Source organism: Schistocerca gregaria, chromosome 2, assembly GCF_023897955.1.
Source record: "Schistocerca gregaria isolate iqSchGreg1 chromosome 2, iqSchGreg1.2, whole genome shotgun sequence".
Taxonomy (NCBI): Eukaryota; Metazoa; Arthropoda; class Insecta; order Orthoptera; family Acrididae; genus Schistocerca; species Schistocerca gregaria.
In genome coordinates, this window is record NC_064921.1 from 383206861 (window position 1) to 383226667 (window position 19807).

At 41.9% G+C, this 19807-nt stretch overlaps 1 protein-coding gene across 1 annotated transcript in view; it reads right to left on the minus strand.

Annotated features, from left to right (window-relative positions):
- Positions 1–6615: 6615 nt before the first annotated feature.
- Positions 6616–19807, minus strand: part of LOC126320831 (esterase FE4-like) — an 88117-nt gene continuing 74925 nt past the window's right edge. Inside the window, exons 10-11 of the mRNA XM_049994125.1 lie at positions 8558–8678; positions 6616–7504 (exon numbers count right to left, since the gene is read on the minus strand). Of these exons, the coding sequence (XP_049850082.1) occupies positions 7351–7504; positions 8558–8678 (275 nt within the window). The 3' untranslated portion in view covers positions 6616–7350. The remainder of the gene's footprint in view (positions 7505–8557; positions 8679–19807) is intronic.

The window sequence follows — 19807 nt, forward strand, 5'->3', positions numbered from 1 at the left end:
TATATATATATATATATATATATATATATATATATATATATCGAGAAATGTTACTTAAATTTAAACAGTTTTAAACTACATGAATGTATAACACTTTGTCTTTTACTGTTGCTGCTGGTGTGGCATTTGGGGGGAAGGAGGGGGCAGTGAATATCTAGAAATCGATGTCAGTGATGTGTTCTGTTGGTTTTCTTCCTCGTTGTTGACTATGTATATCAAGCCTCTATTGGATGCAAATAGATTTGGATCAGTTATGTGTTACGAAAATAGTGTGAATGGCTTTTATATGACAGTTGATCACTTACAGTTACGTCCTCTTGCTGCTTCACCTGTATCACTGTTATAATGGCGGAGCTGTTGATTGACATTACACTATTGCACATTATATTTTGTCACTAATGCCACTGCACAAATTCCTTCGATGCTATAGACATGACACAAGATGGCGGACTATTGCAAGTGACTCTGTATCGATTATCGAGGTTTTGTATCGTATTCTTGGTTCTAGTCGATTATTTCCATTGGCAATTCCTGAATCTATTGAGTTAGAACTGGCTGAAGACTGTTGAAGAATTTTGAGTTTTTGAATATGGTTACTTCATTAAGAATGCTTTGTGTTATGTATGAAAATTGTCATTTCTTCCATGATATCCATTCTTTTACTTTGTCCTATTTTGTATAAAAATTTCGAGGTTGTCTTCGATTTTCAAAGGGCGGCCTGTGTCCTTAATGTGAGTTGATAGTGCTGATTTGTTACATTTATCAAGCCTGTAGCAGTCTAAATCGGGTTCTGAAATTTCTGCCTGTTTGGCTGATATAATATTTATTTCATTGCCTGCAGGTAACTTTGTAAATGGCAGATCCATCAAGATTTGTATCTGGTGGTTTTATATTGTGAGTAAGCTTCCTACGTAGGTTGTTGTTTGTGCTGAAGCTAATTTTTACTTCTGTATTTTTGAATAGTCTTGCTCACTTGTCAGATATATTCTAAGATATGGCATTTTTAAATATTTGACTGCTGGGGCACTGTCAGTTGTGAGTGTAGTTTGATGGTGTTTGTTAATTTTATTTTTTATCTGTTGTGACATGGTACTAATTAGAGAAGGGTCATATCCATTGTTTACTGGAGTATATATTATGCTTTCTATTTCTTGTTGGAGTTCTGTATGTTGAAGTGGAAATTTGTGTGCTCTGTACAGCATTGATTTATAAGCAGCTTTTTTGTGAGAGGAGGGATGTGTTGAGAAGTTTGGTGTGCCAGTAGGTTTTCTGTAAACATTGAAAGCTACTTTTTGGTTCTCTTTTGATATTTTTATGTCAACGAAAGGTATGGTGTTGTCGTCTTCCCGTTTACGGTGGCTGCAAATATAAATAGCATTTATAAATATATTTGCAGCTTTGAATATATTTAATTACAACAATTTCTTAGAAAACGTAGGTAATCTATCGTAGGACTCATACTGAATGCAGTACTACCTGATATGAACAGTAAATGATGCTTTCATTGCACTTATGCCTAGAAATACACACGTCAACATCTGCTCTCACAGGCAAACAAAACCACATAAAATGACTATTAAAGATATCACTCTCATCACTGTTCTTTTGTTCTACGTTCAAAACCATGTATATCAATACTCTTTTATTGCTCTGTTGCGCTGGCCAGGGTGGCCGTGCGGTTCTAGGCGCTACAGTCTGGGACCGCGAGACCGCTACGGCCGCAGGTTCGAATCCTGCCTCGGGCATGGATGTATGTGATGTCCTTAGGTTAGTTAGGTTTAAGTAGTTCTAAGTTCTAGAGGACTGATGACATCAACAGTTAAGTCCCATAGTGCTCAGAGTAATTTGAACCATTTTGCTCTCTTGCCCCTTGCTGGGGGTGAAGTCCACACAAACGAAAACAGTTTTTAGCACTCTTCTGTGAATTGTCACTGCTAAGACCGTGCTCTAAATTTCTTACCTTTTTACACAGTGAAGTTTTTCCATCACTTTTATTACAGCATACAGTTCCCTTCATCACAGCATAAATCCAAAACACCCCATTTCTGCATTCTGCTTTATTAAGCAAAATATGTAATTTTTCAGAAAAGAAGGATACTTACTGTGACACACTTTCTACGAATAATTTGGAATTTAGTAAAACAAAAAATAGTAGTAAACCAGCTCTGCACAAGTATGTGAAGCCACTGGCAGTTGCTTAAACAATTCTCATCATATCTCCAGGTTACCACTTCAGCCTTGAGAGAACTAGCATGCCAATCAAATGAATGGTGAATGAGCGTGGAAAGTTTAAATCGAGCAGTGAAATGAACTCGTCAAGAACCTTGAGATACGTTTATAAGCGTAATAGAAGACAATATTCATGGGAGACTATTGGCAGCTTATAAAACGACGTAACTGCAAAATCAAACACAGAAAGAAGTTGCTCAAATATTTAACATCCAACAAATAAAATGACTAGAACAAAACTCCAAAGAAAAAACAGAAAAGCAATTTTTGTTAATATTGTAAACGCTGAACTGCTAAAATGTGGAGGCGCCCTTCTACAAAAGAGTATACTACATTTACATAATATGTGCTGTAGAAGCAGGGTCACAAGCAAAGATGATATCGCTCTTTAAGAAGGACACCAAAATAGTTGCGCGAACTATAAAGGGATGAGCGTACTTTACACCACATACAAAGTTACGCCAGAATAGTGAACAAGAGGTTAAAGACTATAGAAGAGAGTTTATTGAGCGAAGAACAGTTGTGAATTCGTAGTGACAGATCGACAACAGGTACAGTATTTGTAATAGAACAGATAATCGAAAAACAAAGGGAGTGTAATATGGAAACCCATTTAGCGTTCATTTATTTTATTAAGGAGTTCGATAATGTTGACAGAGAGAAACTGTGTAGCATTATGCGGAAAAGAGGATACCCGCAACACTCAACAAAAGTTGTAGAAAGTCTGCACAAACACACGACTGTAATTTGAGCACTAAGCAGCACTCTACCACGGCCTATATTCACAAACGAAGGAGTAAGGGTGCAGCATTTCACCTACACCTTTTAACGTTTATTTAGATGACGCAATTTGGAAATGAAAGGAGATTTTTAATGGGGAATTTAGATTAACAGTAATTCCCACTTGAATTGTCTGTTATATGCAGACGACGCCAAACTGTCCACGGATAGTGAAGACGACTACAAAAGGTAATACGTTTATTAGGTAAGGTTTGCGACGAGTACCATTTGACGATGTCAGAAAAGAAGGCCAAATAAGTGGTATTCAAAGGAAAACATATTGTATGGACAAAAATGTGATCAACAACAGAACAGGACAGGCTAAACATATCTGTTACTCAAGTTATGACATTACGTATGAGTACGATGGAGACATAGACAAGAACTTAGCAAAATTTGGAAATATATGTGGAACAATAAACAGATCTCTACGACATAAAACACGTAAAGAAACACGATTGAAATTTTTGAAGACGATGGCAGTTCCGATGCTTGTTTATGGAAATTAATTGTTGATTATAAGTAAGCTTCAAGAAAGGCACACAGAAGTGACAGAGATGAGGTCTCCAAGAGCCCATAGATTTAGAAACTTGGAAATTATGGAAGGGCTGAATACATTGAAAATCCTCAAAAACTTTCAAGATGATACAAGAAACTGGAATGTACATCTTGAAAGAATGAGTAGGAAAAGGTTACCTTTCCAGACAAGGTATTTAAGCCAGTTAGGAGAAGGAGTCACGGAAGACCGAAGAAGCAATAGATACTGTAATGGGTGAAACAGAAGAAGGCCTAATGCCTGAAGCGAAGATGATGATGTTGGTTTAAGTATATCGAGAAAGAATACCAGCTCCATGACGCCTTCATGGAATGTTAGGCTAACGAAAGTAGTAACAAACACTGGTTTTTAAAAGTAATGATACAGACAGTTATAAGGATCTCAGGATCACCACACTTAAGGGACTGGATAATAGCCCGGCCAAGTCCTACGTGGCAAGAGAGAAAACTGACATAACTGATGAATTTACAAATTTGACTTCAGATGCTAACCAATAATGAATTATTGTAAAATGTATGTGCACTCCATTTAATTTAATTTTTAATTTAGTTTAATTTAATTTCACGTAACTTTAAAACAAAAGACAAAGTATTACATATTACACATTACACAGATGTTTTGATTGGTGGATGTCTGGTGTCAGTGAAGTTGTGACGTGGAATGTTCCGTCCCCTCTCGTTCCCTGGTATGCCCACACATTGTAGTAAACAGGTATCAGTGCACTCGCACAAAAGCCGTAATGAGTCATGCAGTGGGTAGTACGTTACAATTCGTTTGCCAGTTATACTGTCAATGGCGCTTCGCGAGCCTTTCGTTCAGCAAACGTTTGAATAACATCAAAGTGTAGTTGCCTTAGCCAATTAGATTTAGTTGCCAATATCTCGAATTTGTGAGACTTTCTTGATACAGAGTTGATCTGAGACAGGTTTTGCCATTATACATTGAGGTGTAAGCAAATCCGACGATGAATGCGCTTGTCTCAACTTTTTTTACTTAAGCGTCTTTATTTGTTCCTTTTTTGTTTTCTCTTCATTGCCCCAGTTAGTGTTTAGATTCAACAATGTTGTTAATATCACTTAAATCAAGCTTGCACTCATCCACACCAAACCCGGCAACTGTCTCAAGTTTGTAAAACAAATCACTGTCCGTGTTGCAAACTCAAAGATCTCGAGACGAGGTTGAGACACTACGGTCAGTTCTTTGCACCATTATGCATGAAACAAAATGGCATACAATATAACTGCTCTCCGGTAGTTTCCCGCACTCTGGGTGCCGCTGACAGGTGATAGGTGCTCCCGACGTTAGGAACAGCAAGAGGAATCCCAAGGGTGCCATATTTACAGTAATTCTTTACTTCGTCGTTGACAACTGCTAGAGGAATCCCAAGGGTGCCATAGCTACAGTAGTTCTTTACCACGTCGTTGGCGTATGCTACCAGTCATTGACAAGAAGAGAACTGAGGAATTAGATGACAATTGATGCACAGGTTTTCTTAGTCATTCGTAGAACAGCGAATCTATAAATGAACTGAAACATATAACCTTAAGTTGGTGGAGGCATAACTGCGACATTGGCGACTTGGTAACACTAACCTTTGTTATGACCCAATGACTGATGAATGTTGCCATCCTTGGACATGTCCTGAAACCTAGTATGATAAAAAATTTGTTTTACAATAGCAGTCTGGTATTTTCCAACACAGCACCCAAGGGGATCTGAATCGTTTAGAGACTTCCCCGTCCCCTTGAGTGTTGGGTCTCAGGAATATTTCCATCTCGTGCTCCCCCATCCCTACCCCTCTAGTCTGACCTGGGTGTCCCTAGGAGTGCAGTTCAGACAGAAGGGGAAAAACTCATGGAGAAGGATAGGAAGGAATATATGAGTTCGACTCAAACTAAAGATAAAACAAAAATGAATGAGATTCAGTAAAGACCATACATTTACATTTACACAGTTAACGGGGAACGTAACTGTTTTGCAGGTAGTGGCAGTCCCGTTTGTGGGCTTTCTGAAAAACTGGGAGAAAAACAGCCAAGAATTCATCGAGATTCCCATAGTGTGGGTAAAAAAGGGAAACGAAAGAGATACATAGTAAAGCTGTACGAAAACAAGTCTGCTATTGAGATATGTTGGTGATACACGTTTTACACGACGAAATCTTGAAATATTGAATTTTAGTGAAAATAATGGTATAGATATGGACTGGAGGTTAAATGGTAGGATGGCGATAGAAACGACAGAAAGAGATATTTTTGACAGATGAACATAAATTACAGCGTCTTCGTTATTTTATGTTCATCTGTCAGACTTATCTTTTTATGTCATTTTAATGCTCTCTTTTATAGGAACTGGTGGTAATGATCTGAGAAATTTATCATTAATTAAAACTTAATATGAACTAAAATAAATTTTCAAAGAACTAGGTTACTTAACGTCACGTATGAAGCCGTATCTGTCATTTTTCATATGATATGAAAATTTCTGCTACCTGTGTTGACTTGGTGTTCATCAGGGGTATATACCAGAAGCGTTTGCTGTGCATGCAGACATTCCACTCATATTACGTGGCATTTAGCGTGAAGATTACCTACCAGCGTTTCAGTGCAGTCTTACATGAGCCGTGCACCACCTTCGAAGCAGTTAATGAGCGATACATCTTAAAGCAATTTTACACTGCAGATCATCCAGCGTTGTCGTAGTGCAACAGGTAAATAATTCCACGTCTTCTGTTTTTCTTCCCTTATTCTTATGTGTCACAGTTTTCGAGCACATGCCTAGAAGACGGGAGTTGGTTAAAGCTACCGTTTTTGTAATGAAGGCTACAGTCAAGTGTAGTAGAATCTGTTCATACAAATGTTCTATGTACATACTTTTAAGTAGCACCTAAAACATTAATATGCACCCCAGTGATCAGTCTAAGTGTGAATGTGGTTCTACCATAGTAGGATATCATCAGTAAAGTAACCAAAAGTGTATGAAATTTCGAAATAAAATGTAAAACTTAAGCGTCATTTTTTCTTGTGTTATCATTCAATGTAATATACTGTCCTTAAATTGCATATTTCATATCCTAAAAAATTATTAATCATTGTAGTTAGTGTTTTGATTGCACACTGATGTCCTTCGTGTATTGAAACCCTTCAGATATGTTTTCTGTGGAATAACATGGAAGTAATAATTATAATGGCGACAATTATCCACGAAAACATGGCAGCACAACTGCTTATTTTGTATGATTTTTCAGACAAATTACATGTAAAAACTTAATTTCAAGTAACTATAGAACTAACCTTTCGAAATAAATGTAGCTCAGATAATTATTATTTTGGGATAGTGTGATGAATAATAGACAAAATGGAAAGGTTAAGAAAAATCATATTGCAAGGTATTCCAGAATATATTAATTTCGCGTTTCTGAGAGAGACCAATTCTCTCTATACGGTATAATTCACAAAACAGGTTCTGCGTGGAATCATTATCTTCTACAGAATACGAGATAAGAAAACTTAGGATGCAACATGCCAACATACTAGCATCTTAGTGCAACTGTGTCTCTGAAGAACGCAGTTCTGTTATCGTAAATTCGTTCATAGCACAACAGAGTGAATATACTGAACTTCATATTATGCAGATTCTGCCGTCTGACTACCTGTGTCCTGAAGTAATATCTGTTAGTATCTGTAATAGGGCACAAAAGTTGTTGCTTTTAAAGATTTTCTGTTTAAGCAAGTGACAACTTGTACGAAATTGTTTTACTGTGCTTATTAGTGACACATGAAATGTCATCACGGTAGCAGGTTGTGCCAAAAGGTCAAGTATGGCTCGGATAAGTTAGTTCTGAGGCGAAGGGGTCTCGTTATTTCCAGGTAGTATGGGGTAGATTCGTCGTACTCCTTCCACGTTTCCGTCAGTGGGGAAGTCAGTTCCGGCGTTGGATTGCTGAAACAATAATAATTACATTATTCTATTATAATGCTCATTTTGAGGTGCAAGAATCTTATTTAAGTACTGATTACATTTGCGTCATTTCCACTTTGAAAAGTATGGTAAGCCATGGATGATGAATTCATATGGACATGTTGCTGTAGAACTAGCACAGCAGACATTTCATCTGCTTTATACAGAGTGACAGTCATTGAACTATATGAAATAAAATCGTCGAACTTCTGAACGGTTTCCTTAGGACGTTCAAACTGCATGGTTGGCCGCAGGGCATGATGGGAATTACTATGGACATGTATGGTTTGGTTTAGCGACGAAACCCACTTTCATTTGGACGGGTTCGTCAGTAAGCAGAACTAGCGTATTTAGGGGACTGAGAAACCCCATTTCGCGATCGCGAAGTCTCACCAACCTCAACGGGTGACTGTATGGTATGCCATGTCCAGTCACGGAAAAATCGGTGCGATGTTCCTTGATGGCACAGTGACACCGAACGGTACGTGAAGGTTTAGGAAGATGATTTCATCCGCATTATCGAAAGTGACCCCGATTTCGATAAGGTGTGTTTAATGCAAGACGAAGCTCGACCCCGTCGTGACAGGAAAGTGTTTGATGTCCTGGAGGAGCACTTTGGGGACCGCATTCTGGCCTGGGCCTCGATTGGCCGCCGCTTTCTCCGGATCTGAACACATGAGACTCTTTTGTGTGGGACTGTATTAAGACGAGGTGTACAGCAGTAACCTTAACACCACTGATGAGCTGAAAACAGCCATTCAGGGTTTCATCGACAGCATCCATGTTCCGACGCTTCGACGGGTCATCCAGAATTTTGCTATTCATCTGTGCCACGTCATCGCCAGTGATGGCAGGCGTATCGAACATGTCATAACCTAAATATAAATATCTTTAGTGACGTTTACATGTTGAATCAATTGTGTGCACGCCGAGGTTTGTAACTAATTTACGTTCTTTTCTCATATAGTTCAATAACTGTCACATTGTGACAGGAACCTACTAAAAAATGTGAACATTTAGTTTGATGTTGCTTACTCATATTTAGCAAAGTTTGTCCACATCTTTATCATCTGATCCCTGATAATACCTCCATCCGAATCAGAATCCAGAGTGTCTGCTGCATGCATGTATTTCAAGTCATCGGTGTGAGCTGCACCTGAAAGTAAGTGAAATGGATGTAAGATACATGTAGTGCAGTTTTACTACAGAAGCATACTCATTATGTATTTGAACCCTCGACTGAATCAGTTACTTTGTTCTCAGCTACACAATCAAAACGACGCTATATTTATGGAACACTAGCTGACAAACTCGGCTTTGCCTGGGTATTCATTTTGCCAGTTCTCTATTACACACACAGTTAGCAGCAAAGAAGTAAAAAATTAAAACTTCACGCAAAACGTTCCAGTTTTTCACGCGTCTCAGTGTTTATGACATCTTATTTCCTGAACAATATGTAGCACTATGCTATAAATTTATAGGTGCATTTAGCAGCATACATGGATAATGTCTGCGAAATTTATTGCGAACAGAATTACTAACAAATGATGCGCCAGCTTTTCAAACATCTCATGGTTTGTGACGGTTTATCTTCTGAAATGTGTTACATAAATCCTCCGTATACTGCAGTCTAATTGTCATTTCGTGGAATCACAGAAGGCCTGTAAATGTTTTGGGTATCTTCTTCCGTTTACGTCCTATGAAAAACCTTAGAGTAACAATAACAGTTGCTAGACAGCCGTGAGAACAAGTCTCGACCAACTACGTTTCTGAGAAAATCGGCAGTCCACATGCAAGGCGAATGCGTTTGGAACGGGGAGTGGTAGCAACCATCGTCCTTTGAAGTGGGATTATACTGTTCTCGTCATGTATGACGGTTGCTTAAAGAAGCGTCAGTAAGTACCCTCTGCCCCAAATCCATAATTAAATGCATTATGTGAAGATCACTCTCGATACATAGGAACTGGGAACATACACTCCTGGAAATGGAAAAAAGAACACATTGACACCGGTGTGTCAGACCCACCATACTTGCTCCGGACACTGCGAGAGGGCTGTACAAGCAATGATCACACGCACGGCACAGCGCACACACCAGGAACCGCGGTGTTGGCCGTCGAATGGCGCTAGCTGCGCAGCATTTCTGCACCGCCGCCGTCAGTGTCAGCCAGTTTGCCGTGGCATACGGAGCTCCATCGCAGTCTTTAACACTGGTAGCATGCCGCGACAGCGTGGACGTGAACCGTATGTGCAGTTGACGGACTTTGAGCGAGGGCGTATAGTGGGCATGCGGGAGGCCAGGTGGACGTACCGCCGAATTGCTCAACACGTGGGGCGTGAGGTCTCCACAGTACATCGATGTTGTCACCAGTTGTCGGCGGAAGGTGCACGTGCCCGTCGACCTGGGACCGGACCGCAGCGACGCACGGATGCACGCCAAGACCGTAGGATCCTACACAGTGCCGTAGGGGACCGCACTGCCACTTCCCAGCAAATTAGGGACACTGTTGCTCCTGGGGTATCGGCGAGGACCATTCGCAACCGTCTCCATGAAGCTGGGCTACGGTCCCGCACACCGTTAGGCCGTCTTCCGCTCGCGCCCCAACATCGTGCAACCCGCCTCCAGTGGTGTCGCGACAGGCGTGAATGGATTGACGAATGGAGACGTGTCGTCTTCAGCGATGAGAGTCGCTTCTGCCTTGGTGCCAATGATGGTCGTATGCGTGTTTGGCGCCGTGCAGGTGAGCGCCACAATCAGGACTGCATACGACCGAGGCACACAGGGCCAACACCCGGCATCATGGTGTGTGGAGCGATCTCCTACACTTTCCGTACACCTCTGGTGATCGTCGAGGGGACACTGAATAGTGCGTGGTACATCCAAACCGTCATCGAACCCATCGTTCTACCATTCCTGGACCGGCAAGGGAACTTGCTGTTCCAACAGGACAATGCACGTCCGCATGTATCCCGTGCCACCCTACGTGCTCTAGAAGGTGTAAGTCAACTACCCTGGCCAGCAAGATCTCCGGATCTGTCCCACATTGAGCATGTTTGGGACTGGATGAAGCGTCGTCTCACGCGGTCTGCACGTCCAGCACGAACGCTGGTCCAACTGAGACGCCAGGTGGAAATGGCATGGCAAGCCGTTCCACAGGACTACATCCAGCATCTCTACGATCGTCTCCATGGGAGAATAGCAGCCTGCATTGCTGCTAAAGGTGGATATACACTGTACTAGCGCCGACATTGTGCATGCTCTGTTGCCTGTGTCTATGTGCCTGTGGTTCTGTCAGTGTGATCATGTGATGTATCTGACCCCAGGAATGTGTCAATACAGTTTCCCCTTCCTGGGACAATGAATTCACGGTGTTCTTATTTCAATTTCCAGGAGTGTATATCTGCGAAATGGTGCCCCAAACTGTCAGACTTAGACTTCATCCGCTCTAGTACGCTTAAGTGAAGGCGATGGTATGGGGTCAGTATGGTAGTCTCAAGCACATATGCGGCTTACACTTTAAGATGCGAGGGTTGGTAAAGAATTTGAATTATCACCTTGGAAACTTCATACTTCGAGCAGGGAGCTTGGTGTTAGTTTCCCTCTTGATAACCGCCCTTCAAAGCAACACATTTTTCCCAACGGTAGGTTTGTTGCCGGAAACCTTGTAGCGTAACGACTACACACATTTTAATTTACACACATCAAACAAAAGTTTTGCGGCACCCTTGTCCCCAGAACTCTTGAAGATAGATGTTGAGTGTGGATATTGTATTACAGACAACAGTCGCATCACTTTGATTGTTTAGAATAATGTACACTGACGAAAAAAAAATCGTAACAGGCAGACCTTGTGCGACGTAAGCGAAAGTTGGTAGGGGTGTTTCTACATCTTGAAGATATCTATTCAAATTTCGCGCCAACCGCATAAGAGTGGCGCAAGTAGCAGCAGTATGAGGATGAAAATCGGGATCTCTGTACATATATTCTGTAGGTGTCGTGAGTGTTAGTTATCTTTGAGATTGGACGTGGTGAGTTATTCTTAGTCAAGAACGCCTTTAAGGCGAAAAGACGGTATTATTAACACGTCACTGAGTTTGAGCCGGGTCTTGTAATTGGTCTACGAGGAGCTAGATGTTCCTTTTGCGATACTCCAGAAGGACTTGGCAGAAGTATTGCTGCTGTACGTGGAAGTTATTTGCGGTGGTCAGGAGAATGTACAGTCGCAAGAAGGTGGGGCCCCAGACGCCACGTGGCACTACCGAGAGGGAAGACCATCGTATTCTGTGTATGGCTCTGGTGCCTCGTACTGCACCTGCAGCAGCAGTCGGAGCAGCAGTTTACACCACAGTTATACAATGAACTGTTACTAAACGGTAATTTGAAGGATAGCTTCAAACCAGAAGCAATCTAACGTGCATTCTTCTGATCTCAAACCATCACTATTAGTGACTTTAGTGGTATCAAGCAAGAGCTCACTATTTGGCGGGGTGGAGGTCTGTTGGGTTTCCTAATGAATGTTGGTTCTGCCTCCATGTCATTGGTGGCAGTCTGTTGGTTAGAAGGAGGCCAGTTGAGGGTGTGCGACCAACCTCTGAGCTTGATCGACACACTGTACCTACACCTGGAGATATCATGGTCTGGGGTGTTATTTCGTGTGAAAGCAGGATCACTCTCGCCGTATCCAACGCACCCTGATTGCGAAATTTGTAGGTTAGTCTGGCGGTTCGACCTGTTGTATTGCCATTCATGAATTGCATTCCAAGGGACGTTTTCCAAGAGGATAACGCTCGCTCACTTACCATTAATGTACCCCAATATGTTCTACAGAGTGTCTACATGTAGCCTGAGCCTGCTCCTCGATACTAGATCTGTCTCCGATCGAGCACATATAGGACATCATCGGACGACAACTGCAGTGCTACCCACAAACAGCATTAACCGTCCCTGTGTTGACCGAGCAAGTGCAACAGGCATGGAACTCCATCCCACAAACAAATCAGGCAACTGAACAACAAAATTCTTGAATGAAACATTCTAACAGTTACATCGATTATTAATGTACCAGCATTTCACATTTGCAATACTTTGTCTCGTGCTTACATTAACCTGTCACCTTGCAATGTTAAGCATTTAAATGTGTTAGCTAGATATATGTATTCCCAAAATTTCATTACTCTGCTTTAGTTGTTGCCGGCCGCTGGTGGCCGTGCGGTTCTAGACGCTTCAGTCTGGAATAGCGCGACCACTACGGTCGCACGTTGGATGTGCGTGATGTTCTTAGGTTAGTTAGGTTTAAGTAGTTCTAACTGCTAGGGGACTGATGACCTGAGATGTTAAGTCCCATAGTGCTCAGAGCTATTAGAACCATTAGTTATTTTCTGGGACCTCGATATTTCCCTCAATGTATTATGTTCAAACACGTCTTATCCTGTCACCATCGTATTTTAAAAACAACTGATGTATGGAACAGGTTCGCATTCTGCGACTATGGGTTGAAATCAGCTGTTTGCGACACGTGAAAATTCGTACCAGGCCGGCATTCGAACTTGTATTTCGCGCTTATCACGAGCGGTTGCCTTAAGCACTTTTTTTTTTTTTAAATAGGTGATAGTTTGACCCATTGACCTGGTGCAAGTCTTTCCATTAGGCTCCACTTCACTGACTTGCGTGTCCCAAACTACCCCAGTCATCCAACGAGGGAAATGGGAACTAGTTCAGAACGGCTTCTGAACCACGTCTTTTTTTTCTGGCGACTCCACACTTGGTTGAGATGTGAAGATTAGGTTAAAACAAAGACAGGAAAATAATTACGTATTCAGACCGAGATTCGATCCCGTGACGTACTCTACCGACTTCATCTTCTTCTCTTTGTCTTCTTCTTATTATTATTAGTATTTAATGAACACTGAAAAACCGTAGTTTCATCGAGATTCGATTTCGCAATCTATCAATTTGCAGGCACGCACTTTACCGCTTTTCCTCAATCTTTTGGTTTATAGCCATGCATTTTGCTGCTTTTTTCATTAAAAGTTAAACCAACAGACCTACAAAAATGCAGTAAACTATGAATCAATAACTGAAAAGGCCCATGAAAAGATACCACAAGGACCTACTAACTCAACCGATATCTTGACGACGAAATACTCGATTCAACTAACTGACGAATTAGTCGTGATACAAGGGCAGGCACAAACACATCGAGTATGCAGTGGCTATGTATTGGTGAAAGATGAATGAGTCCGTTCCGTCCGCTTCAGCTACAATGTAATGAATATAGTGACCCAACAGCCATGGATTTTTATTTGACTCTTCCCTCAGAAAGTAGTAAGGTATCAAGATAAAGGGCACTCTCAACGGATCGAGTTAGAAACATTAATTGTTTTATAATCCAGCGTCAGTTCGCTTCGTGACCCTGACAGGTAAATCTATGTTGTTTCATGTCTACGGCTGGACAGCGGGTGCACTGTTCCGTGACACTATGTCGAACATTAATAGGCGCTCAGTGGTACACTGCATTTAGTGTACCACTTGATACTACGAGGACTCCACCGCCATGGGTTGACCAGAAAGGCTAAGATGTAACCACACCGTCCTCCAAGAAGTCATCCAGTCAGTCCCCCCACCCCTCCCCTGCACATTAACGTAATTGTGATAGTGCAGAAATAACTCATAGCAATACAGAATTCACGGACATGTTTCAACTGGAAATCGATCAACATCGACAGGCAAATCAACACTGCCCAACCGCAGACAGCAAAATAACCGCGGCGTGAACGTGTGGATTGTATCAGAGATAGTCAACACGGTGTGCCGAACAAATAAACCAGACGATTTCCTTTTAATATCGGAAAGTCTCAAGCCCCAGATATAACATGCATGCGCGACTACCCCATACCGCAATCGATGCTTCGATAAAAAAAAACGACTAGACAGCATTCTTAGTTTCCTAGCCATCATCGCAGGAAGGGAAAAGATCTGAGAGATGTAAAACGTTTTTCATAAGCTGTAGGTATCCGGGATCCGAACTATTTGAAACAAGTTGAGGGATCGGCGTTCATGTCGCAGGATTGCATCGGGTATCTTCTCCGAAACCGACTTCCAATTATGTTAGCCATTTTGAATGGACAACTCGCAAAGACTTTTGTCCGTCGACAACGAAATTGCAGAATCATCAAAACCCTGTAATATCATCAACCGGCGTTTACCTTCCTTGTTGCGGGCACAATATACAAGGCAAGAGGCATCGAACATAGTTTGAACAGTGGGAACTCAGCGGGCCGGCCGGTGTGGTAGTGCGGTTCTAGGCGCTTCAGTCCGGAACCGCGTGACCGCTACGGTCGCAGGTTCGAATCCAGCCTCGGGCATGGATGTGTGTGATGTCCTTAGGTTAGTTAGGTTTAAGTAGTTCTAAGTTCTAGGCGACTGATGACCTCAGAAGTTAAGTCGCATAGTGCTCAGAGCCATTTGAACCATTTCTTTTTCTTTTTTTTTTTTTTAACTCAGCGGTAGAACTGAGTAACACCACCACATCGTCTGCGAATGCACGTACCGGGGTCGTCCCGTCCAAGAGTATCCATCATTGTAACTGAGCATCAACCCTTCGAAGAAGATGCTCAGTTGATAGAACAAGCAACGACACTGAAAGTGGAATTTTCTGAGGGAAACCACTACGGATGGTAATCGAGAGTAAGAGTTGACCGTTGACGGCCATCGAAGCATGGCTACCTGTAAAAAATTTACGCAAGATCCTGCACGTCAATTCTAAACCCAGCGGCTTCCAGTACCTATAGCAGGAAACCATGGCTGACCCAGCCGAACGCCTTGTCAAAATCCAAAGATGGCAGAGCATCAGGAGAAGAAATAACAGTAGCTACCGATAAAACGTCACGACATTCATCTAATGGCGTCAGCATAGCAGGACCAGGAGTACAGTTTAGTTAGCAACAACATTCTCCAGAAAAGCAGACAGCCGGCTATTCATCGCCCTCTCCATTTTCTTATAAGCAAAATTTATAAAGTAATTGGACGAAATTTATCAGTTGTTGCTTGACCAGAATTTTTAAAAATTATCACAGTTTTGAACTTTAAACGAGTCGGGCACAACCGTCTTCTAAACACTTTTTTAAAAGCAATATAAAATTTGTACCCAACAAAGGCCAAAAACAAAGACAACACTCCTTTGGTAGACCATCCAGCAATAAGTCTACAATCCCGAGCTTGTATAAACAAATCAAATAGAATGACGTATCGACAGGGACGGGAACCTCACACAGCTCAACGTAGAACTGATGGAGGGCCTACAATATGTCAGCTATTGTCATCAAAACATTGCCGTCCTCGGTCTTGAGAGACGTGAGACACACACGTCGAGGTCAAGTCTAATGTCGAATCAGAAGATACAGAGAAGTCAGTTCATCCGTTACCTTCCATCTCACGTTCCTTCAGTGGTAAGAAATGCGCCTTTACAAGCATGACCGTAGGAGGGTCTAATGAACACTTTCATGAAGATCACGTAAGAGAGAGTAGTAAAATTCTTACGTCCTCCGAAATTCCCGCACTCTATCAGCGCAGTATCGCATCAGTCTTCGACATATCGTCGCGTTTGTCACTGAGCCCACTATAACAAAATGGTGGTGTTTCGTGCAGTTGATAGGAGACTACGGTCCCACACTTCCCATATCCCTTTATCTAGAGAAGGATCATTCTGCAAGAGCGCCACATTCAGCCTTGCGAAGCGATTGAAACGATTTCACCGACACGTGTGATTTAAAGTAACAGTCACTGCACAGTGGTCTTTGAAGCAGGCAGGGATGACATTGGCAGCCAAAATCCTACCATGCATCCAATCGGATAAATAAAATGTGCGAAGTCTACTGTTATAAATAGCAGTAAAACAGGTAAATCTAACTAAATTCGGATATTTACAGATCCAAACATGGTGCAGTTACATGAAACGAACTGAATCGTACGGTTCACAAAAGAAGTTGAAATGGGGAGACTGATCTGCAGGATGAAACACACAGTTAGAATCACCACCTATCAAAATACTCTGTGGACTTTTATGTCACAAATAAACCGCGTATTCTGTATAAAAATCAGGAATGGCCCAAAGTGCGTTTGATATGGTATGATGTATAAAGGAGAGTTAAGGTCAAGTGGAGAAAAATACATCGTATTCCTCCACCACTACCAAGAACTTCAATCCCTTCAGCGGGACTGTCCCCCCTAAAATATACAGCAGGGCCCGTCGAACACTCGGGAGCCATATTAAACATCATGCAAAACCGGAGAGAGAAAAACGACTAAATTTAATTTCTCGGAGACATTCGACATCCTCACAGGTATCACAGATAAACTGACGCACGGAAGAGAGCTGCTAGTCCAATTCAGCCCTTTTAACATTCTAGGAAAGAAACGTATAAGCCTGCATACTTTAACAACAAGAAAAATTATTCGATGTGCTGACGAAGTTAATTACTTCGTCTGTGAGTGTCAACGTCTTTTGGAGAATCCACTGACAAATCAGAGACTGGGACGGCGGCTTGCACCCACCGCCTCTGTATGTTTCTTCCTTTTACGAGCCACCGTGCACTCAGGTTTGACGCTTTGTTGGCATCGAGACCCATTGCGCAGGATGAGATCTTTGGAATTCAGATCGCTGCACCAGAGAGTGGTCGGGCATCGCTACATCTGTTTCGAAACGTAGAACTTCCTGGCCTCCAGTCGCCTACATGGAAGTAAGAACAGTAAGTCAACTGAATGGATGATATACAGTGAATACGTATAGACCCCTCAATTTGCCTCTGCTGAATCATTGGAACAACAGATGGCTCAACGACTTCCGCACCTCAAGCAAGGGAGCCATACTAGGAGAAATATTAGAGACTCCAGCAGCTGTTTTCCCACCATCGGCTCTATCAAGAATGCAGGACGCAGTACTACAAGACACAGCAACCAACAAACTTACTTCAGGGAGTGTTGGGTGAGGGGCAGACGTATCCGACTCCTCACCATTCTGCGTACGACGTATCTTAAGTTGAACTGCGGACACTGCCAGCCTGGCAACAACAATTTCAGGACCGTGCTACTAGGGTAAAAGCGGAAAGTCGGGAGCAGCAAGCAGGAAATCCCCTTGTTGTTCCAATGCACTTAGGGCACCAACTTCATGAGCAATAGAGATAAGACCACCTAACGGCAATTTTCATTGTTATTCAGATGAGGACTTCAATACAAATACCCGCAGCGGGCAATTAGATCTTTAGTGGCCACTTTCATTGCAGAGTAAGCACATCCCCACTTGTCCATTGTACGTTATATGAATGTGATAACAACAAATCTGTCGATGGGAAGGTTTGACTACCATCTCCACCGAAATGAGTCCGCCACAACATTGCAACCGGTGTTCAGTGGACCAGAGTTCGTATCGTATCCTTCATATCACCACTAGGGAGCAAATCTTTCAGTATACTGTCGTTAACTTCTGTCGGGAGATTGAACACTCAGACATTTATATAATCCAGTTCTGCGTTAGCAAGAAGTACCATACTTATCGAACCATCTCAGTGTTTAGAGGCAACTTCAGAACTATGACGCAAAAACAACCTATCTACTTATAGTGGACTCAAAAACTAAACAAAAAATACATAGTTGCCAGAATCAAAATAGGCAGTATGAACCTGATCAGATGTTCTTGAACGGTGTCATGAATCTCCAAGGATCCGGGCTGTACAGATCACGGGGATTTGTCGGAACTAACTCTGACGGTACCGTTTGTAGGAGCGCACTTGGAACCCACTGCCGACACTATTCGAACTTCTTCATTACCAACAGACACACACAACTAACGCTACGGACCAAACGACGTTGACGATGTGACACACACGACGACACAAACAACACTGAGCAGAAGCCGTCCCGGCTCGCGCGACTCTGCGGTCAGGCGGTGAACAACCGACATACCCGCTCGAGCGGGTACTTAGGCTACCTGAGCACGCCACGAGGACCAATCCGAACTCCCGTGCATTATTCAGTCACAACCCCTATGGTCGTGCACTTCATGTTCCCCGGTCAGGAGGACGAATATGATATCGTAATTTTAGCCCGTCGATGGATGGGTATATTGTTGATAGATACAATATTTGTGTTTTTAAGAGCGTTGGAACTTTATTAGTTGCAACTAGTTATTTACAGCTGGTCGTAGGCTGTGTTCCAAAAATGAACAACATAGAGACAGACGTGATGGCACTTTCTGCAGGACCTGACCCTCATTTTGCAGGACAATGCTCAAACACGTACAGTGCAATCTGTTACTGATTTGCTTGACTGATGGGGCTGCTAAGTGCTATACCGCCTACTGCACTCCGCTAACGTAAGCCCTCTAGAGTTCAACTTGATTTCTAAACTGAAGGAAACACTTCACAGTATTCGCTTCCGAACTGCTACAAATTCGTCGGGTAACAGACAGTGCCATTCGAACTGTCAACACAACTGGCACTGCTAAAAGTATCCTACGACTTCCACATCCCAGGCAACGGGTTATACACAATGCTGGTGACTACTTAGAAGGTCAGTAAAACTTTGAAACACGTATCTATTTTGTACGAGCTGTAAATAAAGAATTGCCCCTATTAAAGTTTCAACCCTCCTATATTGTCTGTGTCTTCACAATAAAATGGTTTTCAGATATAGGATTGTTTCTTAAGCACATTGTATTGTGAAGATACAGACAGTGTGAAAACACAGACGCTGTAATCATCAACTGATCGGCTATAAATTAAGTAAATATCTGTAACGACAATGTCAACGTGTTGTTTACTTAATAAAGTCAATAATTAAATGATGTACCAAATGTGAAACTATATATTTGGAGTGGTTGGCTTTCACATTACCACGGTTGCAATCAACATGCATTCATTTTTCACGTTTATCGTGAATTATCATTAGTAATTACTTCAGATTTGTTTCTTCGAACATGACAGCCGAAAAGATACGTTGTAATGATTTTGCTTCCATCCACTTTGTGTTCAGGTAAACCTGCGATATCAAAAGAAAAACTTCCATATATTCTTTTTAATCAATTACAGAAATAAAATAAAAATTTTTTCTCTTTGACTGGCGACCATTATCATTTAGTTTTAGTATTTATTTTCAGATAGGAAGTTAGCTGCTGCTTTCATCCTAGTGCTGAACACATGTACTGTTTTTGGATAGATGTCATTAAGTTATCAAAACGATCACTCAGGTAGGAAGTGTGAATTTTATTGAAACTGTATTTTGAATGGAAA